Source organism: Solea solea, chromosome 16 (genome assembly GCF_958295425.1).
Source record: "Solea solea chromosome 16, fSolSol10.1, whole genome shotgun sequence".
Taxonomy (NCBI): Eukaryota; Metazoa; Chordata; class Actinopteri; order Pleuronectiformes; family Soleidae; genus Solea; species Solea solea.
In genome coordinates, this window is record NC_081149.1 from 18,174,796 (window position 1) to 18,191,545 (window position 16,750).

The 16,750-nt window shown below is 39.2% G+C and overlaps 2 protein-coding genes across 16 annotated transcripts in view; both read left to right on the forward strand.

Annotated features, from left to right (window-relative positions):
• Positions 1-1,261: 1,261 nt before the first annotated feature.
• jpt2 (Jupiter microtubule associated homolog 2) lies at positions 1,262-5,882 on the forward strand. The gene is made up of 5 exons (XM_058652766.1): positions 1,262-1,446; positions 3,015-3,166; positions 3,418-3,560; positions 4,327-4,363; positions 4,485-5,882. Exons 1-5 carry the CDS (start codon positions 1,391-1,393, stop codon positions 4,718-4,720), a joined length of 624 nt encoding a protein of 207 aa, XP_058508749.1. The 5' UTR covers positions 1,262-1,390; the 3' UTR covers positions 4,721-5,882.
• A 3,055-nt stretch (positions 5,883-8,937) lies between these two features.
• Positions 8,938-16,750, forward strand: part of mapk8ip3 (mitogen-activated protein kinase 8 interacting protein 3) — a 46,608-nt gene continuing 38,795 nt past the window's right edge. For 12 of the 15 annotated variants that reach the window (XM_058652938.1, XM_058652943.1, XM_058652942.1 and 9 more), the window contains exons 1-4: positions 8,939-9,979; positions 15,142-15,262; positions 15,681-15,751; positions 16,218-16,309. In XM_058652938.1, the coding sequence (XP_058508921.1) occupies positions 9,674-9,979; positions 15,142-15,262; positions 15,681-15,751; positions 16,218-16,309 (590 nt within the window). In that variant the 5' untranslated portion in view covers positions 8,939-9,673. Of the gene's footprint in view, positions 9,980-15,141; positions 15,263-15,680; positions 15,752-16,217; positions 16,310-16,750 lie in introns of all 15 variants that reach the window. The other 3 variants (XM_058652948.1, XM_058652950.1, XM_058652954.1) reach the window with 1 other exon arrangement.

Sequence of the window (16,750 nt, forward strand, 5' to 3'; positions counted from 1 at the left end):
GACCCATATATTAATTCCGCCCATAAGGAAATTGACGTTTCGATCAGCAAATCAACAGGCGGGACTGTGCTTGAATTCATCGTGGCGTACGCCGAAAACACCCGGCTAACCGGAATCAGACTTTGACATGTACGACTGGCCGCAAATTACTTTAGAGGTCGGTTTAGAAAGCACATATAAAAGTATGGCACAAAGCCTTTTATTCAGACTAAATATGAGCTTTATTTTAGTTGGTGTCTCTGACTTATCAACCGGTCAAACACACCACATGTGACAATTGTACACACACCGGATAAGTAGATAACCATGACGTATGTACCCGTTTAAAGGGACTGGTGCGGTAATGGCATTAAACACTTTATTGAATCACAAGGTACCCACGAACATACTCTAGAGTGGTAAAAACACAAGCGCCCTACTGGCTGCCATTAATTTGTAGTTTCCACAGCAGAATGTAAGGAAAAACAAATGCATTGTTTGTAAAGGAGTGTCCTTCTAGATGCAGTGCTCTATAAGATTCTCTTGCAACTTCCTTTCCAATGGGAGGCTTTCCAATCAAAAAGGGTGCAGTTATGAAATTCCCTATGTAATTCCTACATGACAGTGTCCCAAAGGGTGTCCTTAGAGCAGAGGTCTCAAACTCGAGACTATTTCATGTGGCCCACGAAATGGTGGCTACTAAAAATGTTTGTTTATGATACTTATGGATTAATTTGGCTAATTTTCCTAAATGTGTTTTCTGTAGTGAATTGTTACGCTTCAGAACAAACACCTTCATTTTTAAATTATGTAAAATGTCACGAATGTTATTGCTATATCACCATGATATATCATAATATAGTTTTATTATATCGCCCATCCCTACTGTTGATTGTGACTTTGTTTTCCCATTTTCCTTACCAGACTTGAAGCTCATGTGTCCCCCAGGAAATCAGTGATTTATATAAAATGCCCATCTTTGCGTTAGTTACAAGGCAGATGTGATAGAACGAGGCAAATTACTAGTGGCAACGCCTTTTTAATGTTCGCCCCTGCCCTTCCATATGCCTTTAAACGCCACTGTGACTTCATTGTGACTTGATTATGATCGTGACAGATAATTGTGTCTGATTTGCAGTTGGAAATGTGACGTGAACCATGCAATGCCTTACGTTGTAGTTTGTTTTTTTTCACCGGAGGGATGCTAAGTGTTGTGAAACGAACGCACCTCAGCACTCGACGGAGGACCAGTTATATTCACGTGTGTCAGAGGGCGGGGCAAGATTCCTTTTACACGGTGACGGCGCAGCTGAGCAGGCGCAGGCAGCAGCAGCAAGAATCCACTGGCCGTACAGTTGGCAATCTGACGAAGTGGTCTTCGGAAACTTGAAGGCTCAAAACAAAAACCACTATGACTTCGACGAACACGTTCCAAGGGTTGGATAGTGCCTCCAAGCCGAGTTCCAGGTGAACAATAAACGAGGTGTAGCTTGGTTATGTGTCTCGTATGTGGACAACAGTGTTGTATTTTGAGCTGTACGCAGTCTCTCCGTCTGCTAACGTCTCAATGTGAGCTAACACTACATGACATATGTGGGGAGATTTTTGTACCACGCTTTCTTCCACGTAATCTTTTTAAACTTTGCTCTTTGTAATGTTTTAACTACGCGGACTGTCTGTCAGGACACTCAACTCGAGTTAGCCGATAACGCCTGTTCTGCTAGCAAACTTAAGAAATAGCCTTTAAGCTAACAGGGCAGGCGTTGTCTGCTGCGCCTGCGGAAGTCCTTTTCAGACTGCGCTTCTTTGTACTCGCCAAAAACGGCGTTGTAGCCGCATTGTTCGAGTCAAGTGTGGTCAAGGTTCCTCTTTCTGGCTAGGTTCTTGTGTCGGCTACGCTAAATCGTCCTGTATGTGCATGTTGTGGTTTCTAATTACGCCTTAAAGTATGACATTAAGAGTTTAAGTCGTATGGCGCCGTTCCCGGGCATATAATCACATAACCTGCTATTTGTTTGCGTCGACTTAAGTTAAATTGCGTAGTTGCAGTCAGGTTAACCCGTGTTTTATGTGCCAGCAATTTGATAAATGTGGCATGAAAACAGTAGTGTCCACTGTTCTATTTGACAGTTTTTAAAATTGTTATCTGGCAACTATGTCCATAACATTTTCACGATATAACTGTTTCAAGTCAGTCCATAATGATTAATATTTATAATTATTTAGTAATTGTCACCAATGTTTTGTGTATCTTAGTTGTCATTTGTATCTTATTTTTTACCTTGCTGTTTTTAATTTCTGTCCAGGGACTGCAGATGGAAAATAACTCTAGTACATTTATTCATGTACATTGTCTCTGCCAAATAAACAAATGTAACTATATATTCACTATAATGATAAAAGGTTTATGCTCCTGAGTGAAAGAATCAAAATGATAGAATCCTGCTCATTGTAATAATAAACCTTATATTATCTAAACAGCAATCACTTGTTACAGAGTTCACACATATAAGTTCAAACTATTAGACAATGGCATGTCTTATCAGTGTGTTTGTTCTAAACCTTATATCAGTATGTACTCGTCCTTTTGTTACTATAGATAAATAGATGGCTAGATAGACAATTAATTGATCTTAAACTCCAAAGCTCTACAAAGAGATAGGAATAAAATTATTAGAATAAGACATAAAAGCATAAAATGAAGACAACAAACACACTCCATGGCCAGACAAATAATGACCCAAATATTGGAATATGCACGAAATAATTTAATCAATACGATCAATACGTTTTAGAACAACCATGCAGTTTGTGCAGTGTCATCCTGCATACAGCCGGTTTCTTGCTGCGGTCCTTGTGACAGTGAAGCTTCTGCCCGCCCCCTCCCCCCACTGCAAAAAAAACCCTGCATGGCCACATTACATGCAATCTGTTATCATTTAGTGATATTATTCTGCAAGTACACCTGTTTGACACTTCACATAATGTGGTGGTTAATTCTTGATAATACTTAAAAGTTGTCTCATATCTTGTAGGGTTTTGCGGCCTCCTGGAGGTGGATCCAGTAACTTGTTTGGTGGCTACGAAGATGATGCTGCAGCATCAAGAAGACCCAACAAAATGGCCTCTAAACTTTTTTCTCCACCAGAGGAGCCTCAGAACATGCCAAGACGCTCCAATCCTCCAGGTCAGACCAGCATGTCAGGGCTAGCGGATATGCTGTCGCAAACCGGTTCAACCATATGTCAATGTCCAGGGTGTAGAAATGTGACACTGATGTGACATTTCCAATACAAACACTTTCACTCTTCTCTCTGCCTGAATGCAATCCGCCTTCAGGTTTTGTTTGTATCCCATTTAGTCAAGCAAGTTGAGTCTACTGTTGAAAAATGGCCTGTGTTTGCAAAATGTAACATACCTTGATGTTGCTTCATGTAGGTGGGAAGAGTAGTGGAATATTTGGGCAGCCCGAACCCGCTGCTCAACCTCAGAGACCTGTACCACCAGGTGGAACAAGTAGCCTTGGATTTGGTAGTGCACCAGAGCAAAGTCCAAAAAGAAGCCACCCAAATAAGCCAAAGGTAGGCCATACTTCTATATATTTTATTTTTGCTTGATGTTGTTTATTTTATCCTGTGACTCTTTATTTAGTGAGTATTTAAAATAATTTCCCCACAAATACACAGTTTAATAGTGTTTGTGCATCTAGAGTATTGAGAAAAAAAGCTTTCAAAAGAGAACCACTCAGTTTCACAATTCGGTAACTCATTTTTCTCAATGTGTTAGTGTTGGTATTTCATACAGCTGTTTATAGTAGTTTGCAGCTTTTAATAACACAGAAAAAACATGCTAATGTACTGCATAGTATATTATTATACAAAATTGAGTTTATTTTCTTGAGGTTTGCATTAAAGTTGCTTTTCTGCTTTTTACAGCTACATATAATTTTATTTTGGACTTTTTAAAAGCCTGTTAATATTATGACTATGAAACATTACACACACATTATCCTTTTTGATTTGTTCACCCGTTGTTTTTTTTTAAGAACATGCTAATAAGCGGAAACATTTTCACATAAATTATAGTATATGCTGAAAACATTTCCATTTTCTTTTATTTTCATCATTGGAATATTTCAATGCTGCTAACTCAGCCGCTCCACTCCCAGCATGGATAATTGTCATGTAATAGCTATGGCTGCTTTGATCATTTACAGAGGGCATATTGTGTATGTTGAGGTTAACCAGTAACACATGTTAGAATTTGTCCAGACAAAGCTACTTTCACCTAAATGCAGTAATAAACATTTGAGACACATTTTGTGTTGTTTTTTTTCCCCAATCACAGGACAATCTAAGTGTGGGACCTGAACCTGAATTACCAGGTAAAATGTGATCATTATTATATTGTTGTTGTTATTATTATTATTATTATTGGTAATGATTAAATACTTTAGGGGCTGTTTTTATTGACAGATCTTTAAGACTGTTTTTTCTCTCCTCAAGCATGTGAACCCAAGGTCAGGCAGCCTGAGGTGAAGGAAGAGGTTGCCCCTCCAGCTGCCGTGCCAGCTAAAGAAGAGCCTGTTGCTGTGTCGGATCCTAAACCCACTTCTTCCTCCTCATCACCTGCTGATGAGACTTTACTGAAGAACCTCGAGCCTCACCTGGGACCTAGGCCTCGCTCTCACAACAGGGTCCTCAACCCACCTGGAGGAAAATCCAGCGTGGTATTCTACTGATCAGCTGAACACGCTGCTCCTCCCTGTTAGTGTCCATACACTTCTTTGTCTGATCCTCTGTTGCTCTTTTCTCATTCCATTATGCCTCTCCTTGCGTTTATTTCACCTGTTCTTCTTAACACAGATCAGGTCTCATGTTCGCTTCAGGTGCCCATTCAAACATGTTGTCAACGTCTTGCACTTTTTGATCGCGTGTCTGTTTCCTTGCTCTTTCTCCAAAGCATATTGTTCTTCACTAAATCCTGCAATTATACAATCACCTACTGGTAAATCAACAGACAACTTGACTATAACTCTGTCCAATCTCAATATTGCAGTTACAATTGTACCATTTTTGTGTTTCAGCATGTGTAACTGTACTGTGTTTTTTCGTTGATATTTTAGCATCTCAAAAAAGGTTGACGCATCAGAAGAAGCTTTAAATGATTGTTGATTCAAACGATCTGATGTGACTCAAAATCCTTGCACAATTTTCATCACAGACACTTGCCTGAATTAGTTTGAAAGTCTTAACTTTTTCAGACAGGAGGGGTGAAGCTGTCTGTCACCAGTGTAATATGTGAAATGTTTCAGAAAGTGCCACCTTTTTACATGCTGCCACTTCCTTACTGGATGACATTAAACCTTTTGTGTGGCAGTTATGACTTAGTAAGCCTTATATATCATCTAAGCATTCTTTGTTGCCTTATCGCTTATTTCAACATATGTCCAAATTAATGACTTGCTGTCAGAGCACAAACTTTGTTCTGAGGGAAATGCTGTTATTTTGACTTTCAAAGACAAATACAATCATTTACTCATAGATGCTTCTCTGTCCGTTTTTAAAAGAAATTCCTTTTTGATTATAACGCGAATGTATTGTGTGCAGGTACTTTGTGATTTGTCCTCATTGCTTGCTTTATTTGAGAACATGCCTCTTGTTTGCATGGGGTAGGCCTCTGTTAATGTTTTAAATTAAAACGGCTGAAGACAGTGAACTCTGGACAAGCACGTGGCCTACCTGAGTCTAGGTGGGCTCATTGATAATCACCTTTTCACTCACTTCATGACGCACATTCATGGTGCCAGCCTGTCCCTAGTGTGTTGATGTGCCTGGCAGGCAATGAGCACAGCGGAAGAAAGAAATCCTGTGTATTGCAATAAAACCGTTGTTTTGCATTTAGCTTGTGTTTATTTTTTTGTTTACTTTCCTATACTGTTCAATTTACATTACCCTGAATGTTTGTCATACAATGATTACAACTTTGAATGGTTGTAATTTAAGTAGTTTTGTTGTTTTTTATTGAAATACATTGCATATCTTGTTAAATGTTTTTTCTGGACCAGTGTAGATGTCACGTTCTTACCATGTCATGTGGGATTCAGATTTGTAGTTAATTCTTGAAACATTTCACACCAATGCCTTTGTTCTCATTTGCCCTTTGGCAGCACACACTGCAAGTTATTAGTTGTTGGGTGTTCTTTTTTTTCAGGAAAGAAATTACCACTTTATACCATGGAGAACTTCAAACTAGAATCATTGCTTTATTTCCTCTTTCAAGCAGCAGTTAAAGAGTTTCTTGACACCAGGCAGTCCGGAAATACAACTAGGCCACGCCACCGTATACTTTACGTATTGATAAATATTCCTTGAAATAAAGGTACCACATGCAAGTATGCAATGAAACTAAGCTGAGATGGCAGACACAACTGGAATCTGTAAGCTTGAAAAGGCTATTATATGTTATATGATGTCATAAAACTCAAAGTTGATCTCATGGTGTTTTGGTTGATTGATTGATTGCGTCACTGTGGCATCTGGCAAGACTATGGGTAACCGTGTGAACCCCTCAAACTCTCATGTCATCTGAGGCCACTTAATGTGTCATTTTAGTTATTTTTCAGATTATTTTTTTCTATCAAACTATAATAATATTTTATAATGTTAAGAAAACATATTTGCCAGATTAATTTAACTTAAAATGTCTGTTGTAGCCACACTGGTGTACCTCGCTCTGCTTGTTGGAATCATGCAGGGACCACCAAACAGTAAGCTGGTGTAAGTGTAATATTGCTCCTATTTAGCTGTCGCATATTGACTAAAGCTAGGACAAAGGAGGTTGTACACTGATACTAGTTGGTCTAATATGCAGTTCAACACTGTATCTTTGTTATTTAATAATTAAAATATGTCTGTCAGTTAAACAGGAGATAAAACATGAGTTTGCATAGTCTGTCCTCCTGGACATATTTGCGTGGACCCATGGCCAGGCTGCAGCAAACCACGAAGACAAAAACTGGTAATTGAAGTGTTAAAACTGTGCATTTGTAATGCTTCATTGACCTGTTTTTGTAATTGTATCCATGGCAAACAGTAGCCCAACCTTGAACTGTCTCACCTGAAAAATGTTTTTACTTCATTCTTCATTTTATTTAGACTTCATTCCCATGCTATTCTCTTAATTCAGAGGTAGTGCAGTAGCCACGTGTCCCTCTTATGTTAGTGCATTGGTCTTGTAATGCAAAAATTCCTGTCTGTTGATGAAATTATGAAATGTAACACAGGAGCATAACAAAGGCCCCAGTCCATGTCTACTGCAGAAGAAAAGCAGTTGTTCCTTGAATCTGAACAAAGTCGACAATCAGAGGCTGAATTCCTCCTCATCTCGATCGAGGGTCTGTTGTTATTAGAAGTTAACCTACAACTAACCCTTTTTACGCAAAGCTTTATTATCTATAGTGTAAAAAAAACAATTCAGACGAAATCAGACTTTTGCTGCAGTTTTATCTTCAAATTCTGAAATATGTGTTTGTTGCTGGTGATTATTTGAGCGGCTCTTTCTTATTATTTTTTTTCTCTTATGTTTTTAGCATCAAAACTCAAAACTGTTAAGTTTGTTCATTGTGGGCTATTGTAAAACATGGTGGTCCAAAATGGTGGCCTACATAAAGCTGATCTGGCTCTTACTATAAATATATAAGGCTCCTTCTGGGGTAATGAAAAACAACATTTGAAAACAATCATGTGATTGTTAGCTTATTTTTTATTATTAAAAAATAATAATAATAATAATAATAATAATAATAATAAAATATTCAATTTTCAGCCAATTTAATAAATAAATAAAATTAAAGTTATATAATTTACACACTGGACCTTTTAAGATATCCAAATAACAACCGTAATCCATAAACAATTAATAATAAATATTTTAGTTTTTGTTGTGTTTGTTGTTTTCTATTTCACAAATGATCTTACCAGAGTCTGATCAAACTGCGGTTGTTTATATTATTTGTTTAAGAGTGCCTCGTCATTATTACTGAACAGTAGCGCCCACCATTCCTGCAGACTTCAGGCAAGGGACAATTTTAAAAAACTACAATTTCCGGTTTTATCCTTCAAAATAAAAACTAAACGAACATGAATTTCCCCATCGTGGGATTATTGCAGTCATGTCTAATTTATCTTATTTTAACTTTACCTGGGTTTCCCCTCTTTAATCTTACAATAACATTTTAATTCAATGTTTCACGGCTTTACTTAATTTTATTGCCTTGTTTTTAAAATAATTTTCTTTTTCTGTTTCATTTTTGTGAAGCACATCAGCAGTAGGGCAAGTTGTCTTTCAACTGGAAGGCTGTAGGTTGAATTCCTGGCTCTGCTAGTCTATATGTGTCCTTGAGCAAGACACTTAACTCTTTGTTGCAGAGTGTGAACGAGTGAATGGCAAAACTGTGGTGTAAAGCAGCTCATCAAGACTAGAAATCTCTATATAAATACAAACTCTTCTTCTTTTGATTTTATTTTGTAGTAAAGATTAACAAAGCTAGTTAAAGGAAATGTATCGGAGTTAAAGTAAAAGTTGCTAGAAATATAAATTACAAAGTAAAGTACAGATATTTGAATTTTACATTAACAAGCATTTGTACTTGGTTACATTACAACTAAATATAGTTATTATAAATAATATAGCTGGCTGTGGAAATAGTGATCAATCAAAATGGAATAAATACTGTTTTATCCATTTTAAAAGTAGTTAAAGGGCTGTCATCTAACATTATTTACCATTAATTGAATATGATCTTTTAAAAATGTTTTATTTTGAGATCTAGCCGCGACTTCCTCATGTTGCATGTCTGACTTGACGCAGTGTGTCCGCTCGCTCAATGCAGACGGTGTGACGTCAGCGAGGGAGAGTGGGGGTGTCTGTCAGCTGGCTCAGCGAGAGAGAGAGAGGGAGCGAGAGAGAGAGAGCGAGGGAGTGAGAGAGAGAGAGAGCCTCTCCCACAGGGAAACATCACCATCAACGGTCGAGCCCGGCTAACAGCAGCGGCAGCGTGGAGCACAAAATATGGAAGAAACGATATCATAGAAGCCGATTAGGCGTCGGCGGAGACCTTGAAGCGGTGGATTATTTTCCTATTTCCCTATTTATTCACGTATTTATCTCCCTGTCATTAATGGCCGGGGTGCGCGGCTGCTGCTGCCTCTGAGTGAGAGGCAGGTGCAACATCATCATCGACGGAGGAGGAGGCATGGACTCAGCCAGGGCCGATCCACAGGCGGGCCCACTCCTCACCCACAGCTCCCCGGACCAGGTGCTGCTCTGTTCGGGAGGAGAGAAGTAGCCGCGCTGCGTGTGTAGAGGCGATACAACGGGCTGCTGGTGGAGGAGGAGGAGGAAGAAGAGGAGGAAGAGGAGGGGGCCCTCTTTACATCCAAGTATCAGAGCCAATATTTTCCGCTCTGGGCTCAAGGTTACACGCACAAAATGCTACAGGGATAAAGAGTTCTCTTTATTTGTGTAAAACATCAAAATAGTGGTTTCATGTCCCTGTTTCCTTTGCGGATCTAAACCTGAGACAGTCTCGCATTCAAGGCCTAAAATAAATAAATAATAATAAATAAATAAAAAAACGTGTGTGAACGCTGTCTTCTCATCTGGAAGAGAGACTCCAGCTCCAGCTGTCACCATGATGGAGCTACAGATAGACGAGGTGGTCTACCAGGACGACTATGGCTCCGGCACCGTCATGTCGGAGCGGGTGTCGGGCCTGGCCAACAGCATCTACCGGGAGTTCGAGCGGCTCATCCGCAGCTACGACGAGGAGGTGGTGAAGGAGCTGATGCCGCTGGTGGTGAACGTCCTGGAGAACCTGGACGCGGTGCTGACGGAGAACCAGGAGCACGAAGTGGAGCTGGAGCTGCTCAAGGAGGATAACGAGCAGCTCATCACTCAGTACGAGCGGGAGAAAGCGCTGAGGAAGCAGGCGGAGGAGGTGAGTGGTACCGGGCCTCCACACCCTCATCACAGCACATCACACACCTCATCTGTAGTCATGGTGCTCTGTCTGAACCCAGAGGCAGCTTCATCTGCCATGTGACTCATGCATGTTTAGGCCTGTGGCATACATGAGGTTCATTTGAGTCTATTTAGTCTACTGAGACTGTCCTTTAAATATACACTGTGTACAATTTAGCATCATTTATTGGGGAAGTTGCATATTCCTCACCCTCCAAAAGTGTTGCAGGAGAACCTGTAGCCTTCAGATAGCGTCAAAACTCAAAATATTTGTTTAAACAACACCATATACAATCAGGTAATTGTAATTGTACACAGTGTTGTAATGTAACAAGGCACAAATACTTTGCTACTGTACGTAAGTACAAAATTAACATATATGTACTTTGTTATTTACATTTCAACAACTTTAACTCCACTACATTTCCTCTTTGTTACTCGTAATAAAATCAGAAGAAGAAGAGTCTGACCAACTCTGACCAAGACTTTTACTGAAGCAATATTATAAAAAAGTGACTTCATCTTCTACCAAAGTCATTTTCTGGTCAGATGCTTTTACTTTTACTCAAGCATACCTTTAAGGGAGACGGATTGCACACTTTATCTTCAATTTATGTCACCTTAAATGTACAAACTGGACCTTTTAACACTTTAACCACTGTAATCTTGTGATATAATTTAGGGAAACACAAAACAGTTCATTAGTCAGACTGCCTACAAAGCGATATATGTATATATTATAATAAAGCAACTTTTATCAGTAAAGTGAGAGTAAACACAGTGTCTCTCTTATAGTTCAGAAAGTACTTATGTCCTGCTGAGTGGACAAAAATATTTAGATTTCACACCCTTACATAACAATAGGACGCTACATTTAAATGTAATACTATGTGCATTAAGTAAGTATTGAACACATGCTTTCAGTTTGAACTCACAACACATTGTAGTTGCAGTCAGAGAGCACAAACCTCCCCTAAGGTTGTTCACAGTTATATTTGGACAACATCTAGTCTGGTCAGTCAGGGGCTAGTGAACTGAAAAAAACCTCCTAATTTAAAAAAAAATAAAAAAATATTAAGCAACAGTACAGTACAGGTAGGTGTAATGATATCACCATATTCCATCATGATATCACAGTAACGATTTCTGTGATTGTATTTCTCAGATTTCCAAAATAAAAGTGTTTGTTTTGATATGGAACGATAGGTAGTTCACAAAATTAATATGATTATGATGCAAAATGAATCTATTAATTAAAAAAAAACCATACCAAAATAGCTCATTTGTTGTTATTAAGTGGCGAGCCGCATGTGGCCCACGGGCTGCAAGCTTGAGAGACCTAACAAAAACTACAAATAAACATTCTGCTCATCATTCCTGCCTGTGTGTTCATGCCAAATAAACTGTTCTGAACTACCATTACACTCTGTAATAGTAGATTTTTTTTTGTTTTGTTTATTTCTGAATCCAGAGCCCAATCACCATTAAATGTAATAATTTCTTCCTTAGGCTCTAACGTATGACCTTGAGTTATGCTGCTCATACTCCTGTAATCCTTACAGCTGATAAGTTTTAAGGATCTTTATTGACCTCCACACTGGAGAAATTAACTTGTTACAACAGCAAAAAGTTGTGACTGGTGATATTAAAATAATAATACTATGCATATAAAAATACAAACACAAAATGGGAATAGAATAAGCAATAAGTTAAACAAAGCAAGAACACAGCTCTAATTTACAAACACATGAAGAGACAACGTGACAAGCTTTGGAACAAGTGAGTGGTGTGAGCGTGACACTCACTGGATATTTCCAAATGAAAACACGCTATGAATAGGGACACAAACAACAAAAGTGGACATTATAGTGGAGCTATTACGTTACTGACTTAGCTCCACCTCCGCCAGCTCTCGGTGTTTCTCTGTCACATCAGCCGTGGTCTCCAGCAGCCATCATAAAGCAAACGTTAATCCTCCTCCTCCCATCCACAGAGGCCTCAGTATATCAGCTTAGCTCAGCATTTAGCCGGTTTCATCATCTGTTTCCCCTCACTGGGTTTTTCCTCTTGTGCCATTTGTCTAATTTGTTCTCACTTTAATCTGTTAATGACCTGCTAGTTAGAAAGTCAATAAGCCTTTCCTTTTCTTTTTTTATTAACAGCACTTTTTAACGTGAAAACCACACGTATTCCTGATTACATCAGTTCCTCTAGGTCAGGACAGAGGGAGTCAGAATTCTCCCTGAAACGCAAGAAGCTACATGGAACTTAGCCATCCTTAATTCGATTGTCTAGTACACCCATGGTTCTCAAACTGTGGTACATGAAATTCCTCTGGTGGTACTTGGAGGAAAATACTGTTTAGTAGAAAATGCAGCATAAAAATGAAATAACAATAATTAAATTCTCCTTATCGCTCACTCTACACTGTCTATCTAATTTCGCTATTTCAATGTCTGAAGTACATGTGAGAAAGAGGAGGATGATGAGAGAGCAAATTATCTCATTAGGACTAAATCTGCCTACTGTGAAAAGTCCTTAGTTGACTTTGCTCGACCTGTTCACACCACTCTATTTTAACGTTAACTTTGATACTGGTATTGTAATTATTGGCTTAAAACATGTTCATTGTGTCGGCTATGTCTGTTTACCTGTGTCGGCCTTTCTCGTGGCAGCCATTTTGACAGACTCCAACTAATGATGGCTGAGTTCCATTTAGCTTGCACGGTTTCTGGGTGCATGCTGACTCACTGTCACACTGTCCTTACTTAAATGAGCTGAACTGAGCCATTGTTCATGTGTTTCTTTCTGTTTGAACAAGTCAAAACGTCTGCTGTGAACAATGCCCTTTAAATATTAAAGGTCCAGTGTGTAGAATTGAGGTTAAATTGTTTCCATTTGACAGAGAAAAAAAAAAGATTATACCTTTATACTAGTCAGCGTTATGTCAGCTCTACAGAGGCCGCCATTTTGGACCTTTTGAGCTTTGACGCTAACTGAAGGCCACATAGTTAGTTGGAAGGGTGAGATGAGGGATATTCACTGGCAAATGTTGCTAAAATTTTGCATACTGTACCTTTAAGGTTTGTATGTTTTTATATAAGCAGCATACCAACTACTTTAGATTGTAATATAGTATAATCATTGTTTCACAGCTTGAATATCGATTGATTTTGTTTGCATTCTTTTGCATGTGCATGCATGTTTGAAGCTGGAAAAAAAATACATCTATTCTTCATCATCTTGTGGCTTCTCCCCTTAGGGGTCGCCTCAGCGTACCATGTGCCTCCATCTCACCAAAGGAAAAGAAAATAAATGTACTAATTTGCTAAAAAGCAGGGATTTTTTTCCCCAACGTAACAAATAAACAGAGAGACACTGTCTGACTATGACAAAACGGAGTACAATGGGGGATGGGATGACGTGCGATGGGTGGGGAATCATAGGAAATCAATAGTGCACTGAGGGAGCCTGGCACTGTAACCTGATTTGTGCTTATGAGGAGCTGAGGCAGAACAACAGAGGCAGAGAGAAAGAAAGAAAGGAAAGAAAGAAAGAAATGGACTCGGGTTTTTTGTAACGCCGCAGTGTGAGTAAAGGCACAGGCCACATTGTGCAGTCAAGGGCCAATGAGAAGTTTGAGCAGGGTGAGAGCGAAAGGAAAACAATAATACGCCCTGTCACGAGACAACACAGGCAGCCACGACCGTACTGACTAAGTGTGGCTCAGGTTTCAACGTTATCAGGCGTCAGCTAATGGTAAATAAAGCCAACAGCTCCTTCTCAACAGACCAAATATTACAAGTATTAAAGGTCTAATGTGTAACATTTAGGAGGATTTTTGGCAGGAAGTGACTACAAACATACATATGGGTTTGTATTTAATCACTCTAATATAAACATTGTATGTTGCCTTGTAAGCCTTTTACACAGACTTTAGGCAATTACGTTGCTTTGCAGATGTCGCTGTCTTGCATCTCCATGTTTTTAACCAGCCAGAGTGTGCGTGTTTACATGGAACTGTTACAATCTGCCATCTCAACCTTTTGATGTCACTAATTCGCACACACTGGACTCAATGTGTCTTTGTTGCTGCAGTTATTCTTAAACTGCCTGCTGCACTAATCATTTTTGCACCTTCTCTCTACATAAGGTCCAGATAAGTGCAGCAACGGCCTCGCACATGCAACATACCACATACAAAACTGCTGACAAAAATACAGCGACTAGTATTGTCAGTCACACTGTTCTCATGTATCACAGAGTGTAAGCAGCTGCATTTGTGGCAACGGTGCAGTCAGACACAGCTATGGTTTGTCAGGGAAAGCACATTAATGTAGCTTCACTCAGTCATCACAGGGCTGCTGCATGAATTATTCATGCCGCACAGAATAACACAATATTTCAGCTCATCAGTGTGTATGCAGTGTCATTTTACCCTCTCTCAAAACAAACACACAGCTGGTTTTAAGAGGTGTTGTGGGTGAATGGTGCAGGCAAATGCTGCGGACAGAGGGACAGGTGAAGGACACAGAACAATTCAAATGCTGTTATTTTACAAACCTGTGGATCTAATTTCCATTTCATTAATTCATTAATTTAAATGGTGTGCTGGTGGAGAAATGTGGAGGACGTGGTGGTTTCTCTGCTCCTGTGCACACGTCAAACAACTCTGTAGTGCAGTGTGTATATCTGCAGCACACTCCTGCTTCTGTGGTTGTGCTGCACGCAGGGGATTACAGTATTAAGACTTTGTGGTGGAACTTGAAGAAGGACATTGTTGTGAACAGCTTTATTAAAAATAGAAATAAAAAGGGGAATAGGCCGCTCTTGTGTTGGTGACCAAGTCAATCCTTTCTGTAAGTGAGACACGATGAGGACTCAGCAGCCAATTCATCTTAAATTAACATTTAACACATTACACTTCTGAGATGACCTGAAAGATGATTGCTCAACACAGCCGCTATCATCGCTGTTATATTTACAAAAGCAGTTGTGTTTCATTTGCGTATTCATTTCAGAAATCTGATCTATAAGCGACATTATATATATATAGCAACATTGCATAATCTAGTAATTTTTGGTGACGTGTGTCTGTGTGTGTGGAAGTTCAACCTTTGCTCGTGTGTCTTCCCTCAGAAATTCATTGAATTTGAAGATGCACTGGAGGCCGAGAAGAAGGACCTGCAGACGCAGGTGGAGTTTCTGGAGCTGCAGGGGAAACAGCTGGAGCTCAAGACAAAGAACTATTCTGACCAAAGTGAGTGGACGCACCTCACATTTGTTTATTTCCTAAATCACACGGTAAAGAAAACATAACATTAAAGTTCAAGAATACATTTTCATTGTAGTTCTTGGGGGAGATATATTTTTAGATTGTTGGTCCATTTTAACTGAGCTTTTTTTTATTATTATTTTCCCTTGACACCATCTTAACTCATTTTTTAGTTTTGCACTATCCTGTATGATGTCTGTCTGTGTTTGCTTTTGAAAGTTGGAAAGTTTTGTTTGACCAAAAGAGTGAAAGATAATTGTCACAACATTATCCCCATACACTGAAGCCTTTATATTTCATTGGTGGCAAATAAAGTTTTCTTTGTTTCAGTCTGTCCTGATGTCATGCTTTTATTAAACTGTCTTTGTATGTGTGTGTGTGTGTGTGTGTGTGTGTTCTTCAGTCACCCGTTTGGAGGAGCGAGAATCAGACATGAAGAAGCAGTACAACACTCTGCACCAGCGCCACACTGAGGTGAGAGCAAACACTCGAGACGGACAAACAACTCTTTATACTCTTCATTTATCACAAGAGTCCAGCCGAACTCACCAAACATACATACTACTGTATGTCTTTATATATGCAATCAAATTCAAATGCTGTCAATATTATAATCCTAGTATCAGTCCAGTGTTTCGACCACTTCCACAGGACGTGGTTGAAACATGTCAAAGTAATCGAAAAACCTTATTTTTCTCAAGCTCAATAATAATACCACTACTATTAAATGGGTATTTTCTAAAAACGTACTGCGCTGGATTGAAAATGGTCCAATTAAGTGTTGTGTTAAATCAAGTACATAAATAGTCCTCCTCAAATGTAATAATCTCTATAACACAATTGTCTTTTGGTTCTCAAAATATTCCTGGTAATCCAAAGTGTAATAGACTATAGATACTGTAATCCTGACATCTCTCTTTGTCGCTGTTGTGGATCACAGATGATTCAGACGTACGTCGAGCACATAGAACGTTCCAAAATGCAGCAAGTCGGGACCAACAGCCAATCAGAAGGCCCTGGCTGTGGACGAACGTGAGTGCTTCTTGTGTGTGTTTGTGTGTGTTGGTGTGGATTTGAACTATTTCATCTATCATCTTGCTGCTGATGTTTCATATTTGTTTTTCTGGCTGTATTAAGCTTTGTGTGTGTGTCAACATGCTCATTGACGTCAGTCAGTCAGGTGCCATGATGAACAGAGAGGAGAGGAAAGGCAACAAAAAAGGAGAACAAAAAGAGAACATTCGTGTTCAGACAATGCATGAATTTCCGAATATTCGTGTACATGAAACGAGAGGAGGAGTTTGACATCCGGTGCAGCTTCTGTCGCTGAATCACAGATTAGTCACCTCATGCAACATGTTCACCAAATGCTCAGAATTCTAGATTAAAACTCAGCTACAGTCAAATGAAAGGCAGCCTCATCCTTTAAATCTTCATCACCTGAGCGGGGCTGGTGGAGTTTTTAACTTCAAT